The 16,479-nt window shown below is 45.0% G+C and overlaps 1 protein-coding gene across 4 annotated transcripts in view; it reads left to right on the top strand.

Annotated features, from left to right (window-relative positions):
* Positions 1–16,479, top strand: part of AFTPH (aftiphilin) — an 826,627-nt gene that overhangs the window by 683,114 nt on the left and 127,034 nt on the right. For all 4 annotated transcript variants that reach the window (XM_069608171.1, XM_069608173.1, XM_069608170.1 and 1 more), the window contains one exon: positions 9,515–9,575. In XM_069608171.1, the coding sequence (XP_069464272.1) occupies positions 9,515–9,575 (61 nt within the window). The remainder of the gene's footprint in view (positions 1–9,514; positions 9,576–16,479) is intronic.

Here is a 16,479-nt window from a genome sequence, read left to right as displayed (position 1 = left end):
GGGTCCAGCTTCCAATACCTCGCACCCAATAATTGGAATGCCCTGCCAACTTCACTAAGGAATGAAAAATCATACACCACCTTTCGAAAAAATCTAAAAACCTTCCTATTCCAATAAAGCTTCGGAACTAACTTGCACAGCTATGCCTGCACTGTAACCTTAGCATAGTATAACTTTGATTGCCACTGTCATTGTACCACTGCTAGTGAATGCTGCTAGTGAAAGTCAAATTGTGCAAGGAAGCCTGTGCTGCTCTTTAATAAAAAGTGGGCAGTTTGATAGCAAACTTATGTAATTGGACTAGCACACTTTTTTTTTTTTTTTTAGGGGATGATTGCCGAATTTCACCATCATTATCACTAATCCGTCCTCCAATTCCTCACTTTATATAACCATATCCATGGATTCTGTAGATGCAGTCCTCTACACAAAGCCATTTTAATAGCAGAGATCACACATCCCTCTGACGTGATTGTGTAGGTAGTGAAATAGCTAACAATGTTAGAGGTGCAATCTCTTTGCATAATATAGCCCACACTACAACCACTTGCTTCTTTTTTTTCTTTTTATACAGAGAACAGGTTTGAGTAAGGCCATAACCGAGTTGGCCCCTTTAGCCTGCCTTCTTGGACACCCTGCCAAGCGACTTGAGATCACTGCTGTCATGAACAATGAACGCTACTACTCAGACAGCAGCCTTGAAGCAAGGTGTTAATGCCTTGGGTTGATCATTTGCTATGGTTGCCACGGTCCTCAGGATATTACATCCATCTGGTGACTTTACTACCTCTCCCCATGATTTTCTAAAAGTGCCTGATGTGCTACAAGGTTGACCTTGTAGCAACTCGGCTATACTATTTGTGTTGTATTTATCTTGACACTGCCACCAGTGTCATAGCTACTTGAAAACTATACTCATTTGCAAACAGCACAGTGATGGATGGATTCCTGGTATCTCGTAAAGAATTCTTCTCTAAAATGCTGGCAGAATGCATACGATACTTGGCCTTGGCCTCTGACTCCAAACTACCACAGCAGGAATGGAAAAGGGCCTTTTCAATAAAAGATGGAGCGTTTGGTAGTAGTCTGGCGTGTCCCCGGACCCAAGGGGAGGTTCCATTTATGTCTGTATCCTCTGGCACTTACTGACATTAAACCTAATAACTGGGAATTTTGGGAGGCTTGGAACAAGAACAGAATTGCATGACACTTTCAGAAATTATTTTACATCCTGAGCCCCTTAACTGCTAAGGGTTTTCCCTCCCAGTGTTGAGCCCTTTTTTGGACATTTTGATATGTTGGCATTCAATCCCTTGTACATTTTTTATTCCAAGTGATATTCTGTTCAAATGTGCACCCTTTTCTTCCCACATGCAGGTGGTCATAACATCACAAGGATTCGTGTTTTGCTGTTGCGGGGTGCGAGATAATACAAAAGTGACCACATTCTGTGTTTTTTTTTTTCCAGAAAATGACAATAAAAAGATGTAAAAATAAGCCTTTTTTCTTATTTGAAAGAGCTAGGAACAAAATGTTTGCAGTTCTGATTTCGCCATTTTGCAAGCTTTCAAGAACAGGTTGAGCGGAAGCATAAACAAGGTTTGTGTACCTTCAGTTTTGTGAGGAAGGCAATTTTCCCTTTTTATTTTTTTTATTTTTTATGGAACATGCTTGAACGGAATGGAAGAGGAGGGTAGGAAAGCTGAACCGAAACACAGAAAATAGATGCTATTTCAAGTTCAGGAAAGGGGTCATCTACGCAGATCAGACAAGGGCCATTTACCCAGAATTCCTGTAATTTGCAAAATAATTGCAAAAATGACTGGAATGTGCTGGACATGTTAGCACTTGTAAGGTAATGGCTTCCATGAATATTCAGTAAACCAATGCTTTGCTACATTCCCCCCAACACTTCTAGTTAGGAAATCAAACATTTTTCTCAATGTTTCACAAAACGAGCATACCACAGGCCAAAAACCAAGCCATGGTACACAGTATTTTTATGCTCACGAACTAAAGTGATCTACTTGGCATTTCGAAAATAACAAAAATCAATGTGGTGAAGAATGCCAAGCATACATTTTTTTTTTTTAAAGAACAGAGGCTGACCTTGTGAAGGATAGATGACTTGCACAGCTTACAAAAGCGTGCAGTGCCTAAATCAGCGACTGAATTTAGGGCACATTTGGGAAATGAAAGGGTAGTGTAACAAAGCACAGTAGGAAATGTATGAAAACGTTATCACAACCAAGAGAAAAACTGAATGTTTTACCTTTCTACCATCCCACAGTGCCATAATTGTCCCGATAAACATGGTACCGCACGTGTGGGTGCATTGTCCCTGGTCTAAAAGGAAATGGCAAAACCACAAGTATGGCAAACACTCTGGAAAGTGTATTGGGCCTTGTGGGCAGCCCATAGATATAGGGCTACGGAATTACTCCCACAAAATAAAACAACAAACCCCCATACATGTTCGGAAAGACGTATGTGTGAATTCAAATACACCAAGCAGGTATTGTTGGCACAAGAATGTTCTACCCAGAATGCAAGGCAAATGCACAAAAGTGGAAAAAATAGTGTTTTGAGATTTGCTACTGGGAAAACACTGAAATGCTCCACAAACAGTGCATGACCTACCTTCCCACGTTAAAACAAAAGTTCACGATAAAAATTGTACCTCCCATATGTAGGTCCTGTCCTGCCAGCATGGAAATGCTCAGTGAAGTGGGTATTTGGGCTTGCTGCAAGCACATTAATTGAGGGCTCTGGCATCACTACCACCAAGGAAAGGTGGGAACCCCATGCAGTTTAGGAAACAGAGAAAACCAGGGTAATCCCGATACAGCTTTTGTTGATCGCATAAGAATCACTTACCTAGAATGCACGACACATGGAAAAAGTTGGAAAAATACAATATTGTGATGCAAATAACATTGAAAAACCCCAGAAACGGGTGGGGAACAATAATTTTTACCTGGCCACATTGCCACAGGTTTCGCGTTTAAAACTGTACCTCACATGTGGGTGCACTGGCCGAGTCAGAAAGGGAAAGGGCTTAAGGACAGGTATGGCAGGTACTCTGGGGAAAACCAGATCGCTACTGTATTTAGCCTTGCAGGCATTTAGGTCTGGGATGTCGCAGCCACCAAGAAAAACGGGGAACCCCATGTATTTGGGAAAAGACATCACAGGAAATCCAAAGAGGTCTCACTTAAGTGAATCTCGCTCGAATGTATTATCCAGCATGCCCAGCATTTGGGAAAAAACAACATTTTTAGATATTTGTGAGCAGGAAACCACCGAAAAACACGGGAGACACATCCTATCATCCCATGTTCTCACAGGTATTGCGATGAAAATGTTCACGCGTGGGTGCGTTGATCTGGGCGCAAAGGGAAACTGCTGAACCACTGGTACACTAAACGCCCTTGGAACACCAAATGCATTATGGGTTTGGCCTTGTGTACAGCTCACAGATTTGGTCCTGGGATGTGTCGGCCACCAAGGAAAACGGGGAACACCATGCATTTCTGAAAATAGACTAGTTAGAATACAAAGAGAGCTCACTTGTGTGAATCGTGCTAGAATGTATTACACAGAATTTCCATAGAAGTCCAACATATAGGCAAAAAAAACAATGAGATTTGCGACCAGGAAACAACCGAAACATGCTGGCAACACAGGTCCTACCTTCCCACGTTCCCAAAGGTGTCCAGATGAAAACCTTAACTCACATGCGTGAGTGCGCTTGCCTGGGCGGAGAAAAAGTGTAAATCATTGGTATGCCAACTGTTCTGAAAAAGCAAGATTCATCCTTCCCCAAAGATTTGGACCTGGGGTGTCACAGCCACCAAGGAAACCAGGTAACCCCCTGCCTTTCTGGTGTGAGGGGAGGCATGGTATCACAAGTCAATAACCATGGCACTAGAGCTGCAAGTTTAACTTTCAAAACCTTTATTGATGGTTTAAAACGGGTTGGAAAACTCCTATCTTGCACTATAACTAAGATGGGAGTATTCTCAACCATCAAACAAAAAGAAAATACAGTTCTAGTCAGCCCAATAAATGTGTAAAGGGAATGTCTAATGCAAAAAGGAAAATCCGTTTTCAAAAGAAATGTCAATATGGCCGAGTAAACTCCCTTCCCCACATTTTGTAGCACAGGGTAAGGTGGCACACTTAGACCTTGAACACACACTCTAGCTTTAGACACAAGGATGCAGTTTGTTTTGTGGAGCAGGGCCCACTTGGCCTTCCACGAAAAGTCACTAGTTTATCCGCTGTACCTCTCGGCTTTCTCTCGCTCCGGCCCAGGTCACCTTTTAGGTGATAAATGTGTTTCCTTATGGTTAACACAATTCAGTACAGGTTTCCCATCACTGGGCTCAAACCTTTCTACACAATTTGTGGGGTTTCCCTTCCCCAAGTTTCAATCACACCTTCATAGACTTCACTCTGTCGGGCTCCAGCCTCTTTTCACTTTCTTTCCGCTGTCAAAGACATTCGAAACTACAAGGCTTTTGCTCTTACCTCTGCATGACCACTTCGACCTGCTTTCCTCAAACGTCACTTTTTCTCTCCTACACCAAGTGCGCTTGGGGGAATGTAATTTCGAACACAGTACTTATTTCAAAGATCTCTCACATCCCGGTTTCCCTCTGCCAGGATCAAACCTAACAGTTCAAATCTTGCATGTCAGTTTCTTTCTCTTCCCACCGCTTCTACAGCATCAGACATTTCACAAAGACTTTTCATTGGGCAATCTCCTTTCGCTGACCACTACGTTACTTTATCTTTAAATCACAGTTCTTTGCAAGGCTTTGCTTTCTCTCGCACCTTATGGGCATGCACAACCTTCATTCGTCGGATACTGTTGCTGTCAAGTTTCATTTAAAACAGACCTGACTTTCATTGCCTTAATCAACTCAGCTGTGTTAGTTCGTTTTCTTCTTTCGCAGGTTTTATCCTGAAGTCAAGGCCGGTATCAAAACTGCCTCTGCACCTCCCCAACTCTGCCAGTCACCTGGGAGGGTGGCTTGAATCCTTGACACACGAGGTTTGTCTCTTCTCTATAGACTGCGCCCAAGTCAGTCATTTCTTTCTTCCCTTCTTTAATAACAGAATTTGTTCACTTAACTTCTCATGGATATCCCTAGGTTGGGCTTGGAACTCCTTTACTTTTCACACGGGTCTCCCTCAGCTAGGCTCGACACTCCTTTTACTTTGCATTATGTGACTTGAAATCCAAAGATTTTTTTTCAATGTTCTTATTTCGCTCCCACTTCGCCAGCTCCCCTAAAACCGCATTCTGGCGGTTTCTGGAGATGCAGGTTTTAAATGGGATATTTCTCCGAGGTCAGGGTCTCACCACCTGCCCCTCAAAGACCTGGGATTTAGTATCTGACCCAGGGGAGGAGTTCTGGCTTGGGCACTGCCCGAAAACCCCAGCTGCCCCTGGTTTGGCTCCCTGGAGACTGAGCTGACTCACCATACTTCAGCCTTCCATACTACAGGCTCAGTATTTTGGCAGTCCTTATTCCTCCAGGCCTTCGAGGGTTCCTTCAGCTACAGTTCCTTCCTCCTGACCTCTGGGCTTACTTCAGCATCCCTAGCTCGCTCAAAGTGTGCCTCTGTGCTACATCTTTATACTGTCTGGGAGAATTAACAGGAGTTGGGTTTGAGTGGTTGTCCAGCCCTGCCGGACTCTGCCTGACCTGGTTAATGGGACAAGATGGAGACTGCCCATAGGAATACATGGTACGTTGGGTCCTATGGGTAATCTTCATAACTCCAGTTTGCCTCTTCTTCGTCCCAGTGGTTTTGGGGAAAACAGTGGGGAGGAATTATGGGAATTGCGTTTACGAGTGGTGGTAGGAACATTATAAAAAATGCTGTTAGGACAACAAGCTTGGTGCTGTAAAATATGGGATGTGTTGATTGGGGAGGGGGCAATGGTATAGGATTCAAAATGGTGTTTGGTAGGAGAGGGAATGTCGGGTAGGGAGGTGTTAAGGAAAGGGGGACACCATGTCTCACCTTGGGACTCCTCCCTCTCTGGTCCCCTGCCGGAGTCCAGACCCAGCAGCAATAACCCCTCCATAGCCACCGACAAAAAGAGGATAGCAAAGGGGATTAATGGGGGGGGGGCATTGGGTTTTTAACACTGAAAAGACACCCATGGGAATCTAAAGAGACATCACTTGCGTGAATCTCGCTAGTATTTCTTTACCTGAATGCACGGCAAAGTTGTAAATGTAACTAAACAAATGCACTATGTTCACATTTTCCACTGAAAAATGACCGAAACGCTTGCAAAACACCATGTCCCAAATTCCCACGTTCACACAGATGCCTCAATGAAAACCAGACCTCACATCCGTGGCTGCGCTAACCTGGGTGAAAAAGAAAAGGAGTTGACCCTCACAAAGCTCATCGGCAGTCACATGCACCCCCGGCGTTGTTCCCGTCCCTCCATGGAGGAAAATGCGTTACCCCGGCCAGCGCTGTAGAGTTGGACAGGGGTGCTTGCCCTGGCCTTGGGTGCCTGCCTCCAATGTGTGTCGAGCGTCCCCAAGCCCAACGGCTGTCCCTCCCTGGAGCAAAATGCTCAAGCGTGGCCTGGTCAGAGCTCTAGGATGGCTGGGGGTGCTGACCCGTAGCAGCGGCCCTGGGGAGCTCCAGCAGGGGGGATCCCTGTCCCTTCCTGGAGGGAAAATCAGTAACACGGCCTGGCCAGAGCTCCAGGACAGCTGGGGGATGGTGTCTCCCATGTGGATTGACCATCCCCAAGCCAAACCCAGTCCCAGTCCCAGTCCCCGTCCCGCTCCGGAGGGAAAAGCTCTAACGTGGCCCGGTCAGAGCTCTAGGATGGCTGTGGGTGCTGCCCCCTAGCGAGGAGACCAGCGGGGTTCATGTCCCAGGGAAATTCTGTAACAAAGCACCACCTCCCTCCCCACCAACGCCCCCCTCGGCCAGAGCTCCAAGATGACAATATCAAATGTTACCCTTCCCCAGGGGCAGATTGCCAGGTTATACTGCCGATCTACCCCTAGAGTGCAAAAATTACATGCCCCGTCCCTTTTGGGTCCAGAGGGCTGCTTATCTGGTAAGTGGCACCCTCCCCTAAAAGGAATCCCTATGGGTCTAGTGGCCATTGCTGCTCCCCGGGAGTGGCAAAATGGTGGAAAATATCCCCCCATGTGTGTCCCACCCCTGCCCGAATCATTTCCTTGGTGGCCTAGTGGATTTTCCTGCTTCCCATGGGTGAGAAAATGTGACCTTAATCCCATTGTTGTCTACCCTCATGGAAGCAGCGAGGATGTGCACCTTATTAGGGATTCCTGAGGGGGCTGGCCCACAGGCACGGGGCCAGCCCCCTGATGCCTCCAAATGTGCCACTCTATATAGAGCGCTATGTAGTTTTGCCTTCCTTTTGGGCAAATCGGTGCAAACCAGCATCAATTTGCCCCCAAATAATTGGTTATTTTGTAGAAGGCAAAACGTTTGGGGTCAGCCCCCTGCTACCACCACATTTACCACTAAATACATAGTGGTCTGTTTGTTTTGCCTAATTAGTGGGCAAATCGATGGGAAAAAACACCACTTTAGACCCCACAAAAGAAGACAAAACAACTTTTTGCTAACTTTGTGGCAATTAGGTGGGGGTCTGTTAGGTCTGTGGGTGCCCCCACCCACAAAATCAATTTCCTGGTGCTTCAGTGGTGATTGCTGGCCAGTATTTACAAATTACAGTAGTCCTGGAGGCAGAAAGAATAGGTGGTGTGGTTGGTTAGTTTGGATAGGGCCTGTGGGGTTGGTGGTGATGGGCGCACTCCTTCCATTGCTAGTAGGCAGAGTTTGAAACTTGTGTTGAAGAGTTCCGCTGAAGAGATGGCTTTGATGGGTAGAGGGAGCTCATTCCAGGAGAGTGGGGCAAGCAGGGAAATGCAGGTCCACTGGGCATGGCCACAAGTCGACTCACACCCTGTTCATTTTATTATTCTAACTAGGGCTTTATGTCGAACTCTGTACACAGTTCACAGTTGGCAGAGTAGGACAGGCTGTATCCCGTGCAGGGGACTTGTGAGTTAATGGCTGATGGATGTGCTGCAGTCAGTGACTGCTAGGCATGTACTCAAATTGCTGCAGTATATCATTTGAAAAAGGAAAGAAATATTTGAAATCAAAATAGGTACAGTTATGGTTATCCTTCCAAGCTTAAGAAACGTACTTTGGAGGGATGCTATGGTTCACCTTCCATTTTGAAAAGCGCACAAATTCAGTGGAAATTCATTGGTTAAAATGATGCTATGGTTGCAACGCAAAACTGAAATTGGCCAGTTACGGTTAGCAAAGCAAACTTAGGGTGCCATGTATCATGCATCACTAATGGAACACATTACTCTTTGCAAGGGCTGACTTCTTGTATGTATTTGCTATTGTTTTTTCACTTGTAATAGAGTAACTGCATTGCCATTTGGGAAGGCATATAGATTCTCTAGGTTAGCAAAACGGGAACTGTAAATATACATTAGATGGTCGTGGGTGCTTGGATGATATTAAATTAGGAATTTGACTAATGTGAAGAAACTTTTGGGTCGATATCTCTTTATGCCTCCGCGACCTGGTTAATTGCAAAAATGTGTGCTGTCGCATTCGTGTGTCATAGAACGGAGACTTTGAGTTCCTCGACTCTGTTTGTTAAACTCAAAAAACTAGCTGCTGTGACTGCACCTTATTACTGCGCCAGAAGAAAATAAGGCTGAATCCAGGTAGGGTTATGTGATAGGAAGGTTTAATTAAATTGCCCTATAGATTACGCGTGTTTTGGCAAGGTGCCTTTCTCAAATCGGGGCATATCTAGGTCCTTACGTATGCATTAAAAAAACACCATATTCCATGTCACATTGCAAAGATCAAAAATGGGAAAGTCAAGAGAAAAGTGCAGTCAGCCATAACATAGAAAAGTTCAGCAATTGACATATTACCCATATGCATTTCCATTAGAGTTAAAAAATGACAGAGAGAAAGGGTGGAGGATAGGGGAGGATGAATAGGGTTAGAGAAAATCGGAGATCTACAAAAAATGAAAAATGAGCGAGTGGTTGTGATGAATCCATTTTGTGCTAAATGTGCAGTAAGGTAAAGGGTCCTTTCTTACCCAGCATTGTTTTTTGTAACCATTACTGAAGATGATCCTAAATTAGGTATTTGTTGTGCACCTCTACAAAGACTATTGGAAAGCATCTTAAGTAAAGGCTGGCCTTAAACGAGGATGAGGTGTTGAAGCCCTGGCTACATTTTAAATGCGAGGTAAGTAATACAATTTAATAACTGAATTAATCCCTGGTCAGTTCTTTTTGAGGTTGCCTTCTGGTATTGTTTTGCAGAGTACTCTGAATTATGAAGTTGCTGGTGATTCTTTTTGTAAATGTTGCACTGTAAGTTTAAATATATCACTCTTTCAACGTTTGCTGTACCTAATGTGGGATTTCCATCTTCTCTCCTGTAGGAATCTCTACCACCTGTCCAGTTTGACTGGAGTAGCAGTGGCCTTACTAACCCTTTAGATGGTACGTCTCTCCATCGAACCTCTAGCGCCAGACCTAAGAAAGCTTTCAAGTCCAGACAAACTTCTCTTTTCTGACTTCATTCAGTTTGCTTATCTTTCAAATTTGAGGCTTTCCTTCTGATCCCCTCTGCTGCTATGTTGAAACAATACACTTTAAATGTTTCAAGTGAGCTGTCCGTTTTTGAATATATTTAAGGTATTGTGATCAATAGATTACCATAAAATGTACATATTGCTGATATTATAGTGAAGAATTTTTGAATTGCACAGTATTGTAACTCTGGAGTCACCTGAAATTCTTTTCAATTCAAAGCAATTGGGTTGTTTGCAGACCCCATGTAGTTTATGCTATTCTCCCATTGCATGATAGCGTAATCGAAAAGTTACACCTTTGACGTGCTGGCATTGACAAGTGTCCAAATCCGTTTGCACATCAGTAAATGGCGAGCGGCAAGAAAGAGAAAATCACAAACTGTTTATGCTTAAGTGCAACGCAGTGTCTCTTCCATTTAGTGAATTAGCGTATGATTAATTAACTGCATTCATGTGTCTGACTAGCTTAAACTTCATGGGAAGCAAGCAAATATACCCTATAAAAAGCAACATTCATTTACAAAATGAATTAGTGTTGACTGTAATGTGTGAATATTTCACCACCAATATCAGTACCATGCTGTTCATTGGTGTTTTCTAGCATATTAGTTTGATCTTCCAGTACTGTCGATGAAACCCATGCTAGATATGTACTAGACAACGTGATTAAGTCTAGATGGGATAGTCTTTTTTTTCTTCGCATGTCTGTCAGATCACCTTGCTTTCTTCTAACAAGCAACCTTTTTCAAACTCTTCAAACAATATGCATATTAAAGGGAACAGTCCTGTTTGAGATTTTATGTTGAGAGCCCAGAGAAGCATAGCCCATTCCATTTTTCTATGGAACTTAGGACATTGACGGAACATACAGTAAGTGTAGAAAACTTACAAGTTTATAGTAGATAAATATGAACTGATTTGAGACTTATCAAACTAAATTTAAATGTGTAATTGATGTGCGTTCCTTTTAACAGCATTATTTCCCTTTGATAGTGCAAGGTGTGTATCCTTCCTGGTTGTTTGTTATATGGTTTTCCCGTAACTCTTTAATAAAGGCTTTGTTGCATGTGACAATCGGATGTTGAACATCTGAGTTGTACATGACGCTATGTGCTTTCAGATACTAACTGTGAACTTTGTGGTGATGTTTTTTTTGTTGCTGCATACTAATATTAACATGCATGTTAAAGTATGTATCATGCTCGTTTTTACATACATCTTTCCCTGGGTTTACCTTCTGTATGGCTGCCTACCAACATTGTCACTGAAATTCAAGCTACTGGAGGTTTCACCCTTCTGAACCTTGATTTCTTTGGGCCCTTGGATGAGAGTGGCTCTGTGACCACCGCCACAATCCCAGGTCAGCAGAATGTTCGAACTAAAAGTACGATCACGTCATTTGGCTTTCCTATAAACAAGAAATGTGCATTGTGCTGCTGTCTCTTCTCTGTTTTCTCGCCTGTTATAGAGGAAAATGGTTTGGCTAGCTTTGATGTTTTAAAAAAATAGAAAACAGTTTCAGTCCATAAAACTAAAATTCAATAGGAGTCACTGCTACATGCTGCATAATCTCATTGAATAAAATGACAACAAAATATACAATGTTCTTTACGATTTTCAATGTTTATGATGGTGAAAAAAAACATGTGCTTAATGGTTTGCTGGTAGTACTGATGTTTTCTTTGCAAAACATGGCATATGAACAAAGCTATCATTGCTTTATTTGTATGTTATGTGCTAGGAAATGAAACTAATATAGCAATGACCTCAATCCCGTGATAGTTATGTGAATTGTGTGTGTTTCTAAGACCCAGGTCACTTCCTCCTGTTGAGTGAGCCATTCCCCCAATATGGGAGGGTACCACATCATGTTGGTTAAGCATTAAGTGCACTGGTTTTAAAATTTGGAAGCCGAGCTGACTCGCATCCGCCTTCTCCTTTGCATCTGCCTCCTGGTCCTTTGTCTCTACTTAAAGGGACTGGTTGTACATTTGCACAGTGTGAGTGTCCCCCAGTACACTCTTGGGCCTTTCGGTTTCACTTGCAGTTATGATTTCCCGCGATTCCTTTTCAGCAAGGACATTTTGGGACCAACTAGCCCATTGGGCACATATCTGTATCTGCACCTTCAGCATCTGTCCGGATCTGAAGTTGGCTAGACCTTTTTACGCAAGGACCTCAGAATGGGAGGGGATCAGCAAATGGTGCTGTAAGCTCTTCACATTTAAACTGTCTACTGGGTGATGCTTTCACAGCCTAAAACCAGACTCCAAACAAAGATGCCCAGACAGTCTAACATTGGTCTTGCCAAACCTCACACTGCCAGCTTGGCATGTTCTTGCCCAAAATTAAGCGTATGGCTTGGCACAGAAGCTTGCTATGAACAAACGCAAAAGTCTAAAACCTTTACTGGTGCAGTTGATTAACCACATTGCTCTTCATCAGGGTGTGTTTTCTTAGCCATGTCAAAAAAACAAATTTATACCATGTCAAGTATGAAACTTGGTGTCTCAGAAACTAGCATGCACCTGCATGCAATACATATGGTTTAGTGGCTGTAGGAGGATCAGCTACTGTGGAAGCACCCTGGTTCCCTGAGGATCAAGACTGACCGCTGAGTGGATAACGTTCTTGACCTGCCTTGTTTCCACTATCCCTTAAACGGGAAGCCTGGTCATTCTCTCATCTTCTGGCTTCAGGTCTTTTCCACCAATTGTTCTGAAGGAAGGGAAATCTTGCAAAACTGTTTTCTAATTTGACAGTGATCTTTCACGAGGTATGCAGTGGCAGCTAAAAAGTTCCACTCAGGAAAACTCACTTTATTCCCTCACCTATACTGTTAGCTGAAAACCTAAGCCTATGGTATGTATTTCCTTGCTGCAACAGCCCCCTTCTGGTATTTTCTTTCAGCTCCCTTAACCTTTTCAAATTCCATTAGGACAACCTCTGGTAAATGAGATGGGCAGTCCAGGTTGCTCCTATTTGCCTATACAGCCCGGGCCTCATCCTCCATCTGCAATGCAAGCTCGAACTCTGGCCACCGCTGCTACAAACTCTCTTGATCTTGGTTCACAACAAGTAGCCCACCATCACAGAGCACTTTAGTTACCAGGCTCTTTTGAACCTTTCAGAATGTGTACTTGTGTTTTTTAATCCCTTTACTGAAAATCACTTGGGGCCCCACCTTTGCCTGCCTTCTCTGGCCCCTACTCTACCATCTGAACCTTTACCTACAAAATCAAAAATTAAAGGCAGTGCATTAAATAATGGACGTAATAGAAAATCAATAGCTCGGATGCAGTATACATACTGTGACAAAACCGCAAACTCATTTTGACAAATTGAATGGACTTCATTGCGCACATACTGGTCTCTTTACGTCTTTTTTTAAAATCGCTTTTACAGGCATTTGATAAAATCGGAATTTCATCTTTTTGCTTAAAGTTTCATCGCCCGTACCCTGTTAATATGATCTTTAAAACCTTGTTATCTATATAATGTAAGCCACCGAGTCCTTCCTGTTAAAGTACATGGTGGTCTGGTCATCGTAAGCCAAGATTCGGCCTCCGTGAAGATTTTGAACAGTGTGTTGCTTTTTGTCGCTTACCCAAAGCAATCCCATAATCTGCAGCCAGGTTAAAAAGTCGTCTTCTGCTATTACCAGATGTTGCAATGAAATTGGGCACAGATGAAAACTGGAATGGGTTTAAGAAGACTATCTGTCTAACAATGGATGACATCATAATCGAATCAGTCTTCAAGACATGAAAGGCTCTTTCTCCAAGTTCTTACACTCAGTTGTACTAAATACCCTCTGAAAAACCCTACAGTTTTTCATAGTCCTCGACCCTCTTTTGCTGACGGTTCTTGCAGAAAATCTTCACTCCTACTTTTTTCAAAATACTCCTTTGTATCCTGAGAAGGCATTTAACAACCTGTAGCTAAAGGTGGCTTGTTGGTACTAACTGGCTTGTACCCAGAACTACATGACTCTCACTATCTTTGTTACATATGGTGAGCCCCGATACCAGATTACATTTGTGCTCGTGTAGTCTGGTCGGAGGCAGCGTCTAAAATTCCAGTTTAATTGGCCCTGATTTACAAAGCATATATGTGTAGATGGCTTCAAGCTTTTTGTAAGGGTTATTTGTACAGGTTTGCTGAGAAATATTTATGGCTATATCATTTCAGCATTGTGCAGACTCGCTCCATCTTTGATTCTGAATGCTTATACTCCTTGTGGTGGCCCTTGTATGTGTAACCCTACTTCTCCCCTTTGTTGTAACTTACTGACTCCCCTGCCACTAACTGTGTCTCTGACCTCTGTATGTGTGGGGGGAAACTGAGCTGGTGTCTGAAAATGGTACACTTTTATGATGGCTTAAACATGTATTTCATTGAAAGTATTGGAAGAAAGTTTGTATAATTTCTTTTTTTTTTTTTTTAGCCATTCAACCCCAATAACGTGAAAAACGAATGTCTTTTTTTCATAGCACAGCTCATGTTTTTTAAATGTAAAGTGAGCACAAGGGGTAATGAGTTGCATCGATATTCCGGAGCAGCTGTTCACTTTTGTGGTGATCTCAAAATTACAACGTTTTTTAAATATTCATTTGAATGTGACACCTGCCAGTCTCATGTTTCAACAATAAACATATAAAAGAGGAATTCGAGGGGATTGGGTCCTCCGACGTATTCCATATCTATGACCGTAATCACCACAGCTGTGCTGCTTTGGAAAATTTTCGGCTCCTGCGTAGGTGACGTCGATGCGCCGTCCTCGAGGACCTCCTCCGACGGCCGAAGTCACCCGATGTGATAAGTAGGACGCCCGTAGCCTCAGTTCCGTTTTTTCCATGAACTTGTTTGGTTCGTGAATCTCGGTACGCCTCGACTCTTTGGAGTTTGTTGTTCATCTCGGTTCTTCGAGCCGGTTTGTGTACGATTTCTTCGTGAAGATGTCTACCTCGTCTTCCACACCGCGTCCGGACTTTAAGAAGTGCGGGGACTGTGGGTCCAAGATATCGGTCACAGACTCGCACGACGCCTGCCTCTGGTGCCTCGGGGAGGCCCATGACACGGATGACTGTGTCGACTGCCAGTTGCTCACGTCGAAAGCCTTGCGGGAGCGCAAGAAGTTATCGGTAGGGAAGGTATCCAAGCCCCGGAAGTCAAGGTCTGCGGGGCTTTCGACGGGCGACTCGACGGGCGACTCTCTTCGTCGTCGGAAGTCCAGTGGGTCTCGGTCCCGGAGTCGGTTTCGCCATTCCTCTGCCTCTTCGAGGCACTCCCGGAAGTGCCGTCATCGGTATCCTTCCCTGTCCTCATCCGAGGACTCTGCCCGTCGGCGGGTCGCTTACCCCACCAAGCATGCGAAACCAGAGGAATGGGCTTCCTTCGGGAAGAAAATGTTGGCGATTCTCCAATCGCAGGGCACAGGTCCGTCCGCGCCTCCGACTGGGGTCGGTCGTGATCAGCCGAGAGATGCCGCTCGCACTCCTTCGGGCTCGGGTGGTCGTCGCGATTCGCCGGAAAGGGGAATCGTTCTCAGAATGTCCGGTCCAGGTGCCGGTCCTCGACGCGCTCGAGACCGCGTGAACCTGTGAAGTCTTTGAGGTAGACGTCGACGCCTTCGAGGCCTGTGTCGATGCAGTCGACGCCGCGTCTGTCGTCGACGCCGATTCTCTCGATGTCGGCGCGCTCAGCGCCCTCAACGCCTTTCGGGGCTGTTGACCGGGATACCCCGTGGCTTGGGGGAACCACCTAGGAAGGCTCTGGCCAAGGTCAAGCATGGCTTTGGTTCCAGTTCTGTGCCTTCTTACCCCCATCTGGAATTCATTTCAGAGGTAGATGAGGGCTCTGCTGATGGCACGGTGCCTGACGAGATTCTCTCGGGCCATAGCCAGTTTGAGGACCTGAGGCAGTCCCTACATGATGCTAGTGGGCTGGACACCGCTCCGGAGGTGGAATTTTGTAGGCCTGAGCCTGGCACTCATGCGATTCTTCCTACCGGCGACTTATGTCACGGGTCTCCGAGTACTTAGGATGGTCTGCTCCCCCAGGGGAGTTTGTTCAGGATGACCTTACGGATATCCTCGACATTGGTCCACCAACTGACCCGGTACTGCCATTCCATATGGCTCTGCAAAGAAGGGTGGCAGCGGCTTGGACTGCTCCGGAGAGTCTCCCGGCAGTGAGCAAGTCTTTGCCGCGAAAATACCACCCAGCCAGTAGTGACCCCTGCTACTTGTCCAAGCACCCTACTCCGGAGAGTTTGGTGGTGCAGGCGGCTACGGCCTCGGCAAAGCAGGCGTCGTACCCTACCATCCCTCCTGATAGGGACGACAAGCGTTTTGACGGCTGGGCGAAGAAAGTGTTTTCTGCAGGGGGTATGGAGCTTCAGGCGGCCAACTCCATTTGTGCCTTGTCTCGTTTCACGCACACTCTGTGGAACTGTTTCCTTGGCGGCTGAACATATTCCCGAAGGGGGTGAACGGGATGGTTTCCTTTACATGGTTCAGGATGGCAAGGATGCCATGTGTGAGGCCTTTCAGTCGGGTTTGGACATGGCAGATTGCGTCAGCCGGTCCATGGCGGCGAGCACCGTGATACGTAGGTTTGCGTGGTTGAGGAAGTCGGGGTTTGCTCCTGATGTGCAGGCCCGGCTCCTCAACATGCCCTTTGATGGGGACATCTTTTTGGCAGCAAGGCTGACGAGAGCCTCGAGAGGTTGCAGACCTCCAAAGCTGCAGCAAAGTCGTTGGGCGCTGCAGTTCGACAACCTCCGCTTTTTCATCCTAGGGGACAGCAAT

Source organism: Ambystoma mexicanum, chromosome 4q (assembly GCF_040938575.1).
Source record: "Ambystoma mexicanum isolate Mex_15411 chromosome 4q, UKY_AmexF1_1, whole genome shotgun sequence".
NCBI classification, from domain to species: Eukaryota; Metazoa; Chordata; class Amphibia; order Caudata; family Ambystomatidae; genus Ambystoma; species Ambystoma mexicanum.
This window is presented reverse-complemented; position numbering and strand designations above follow the sequence as displayed.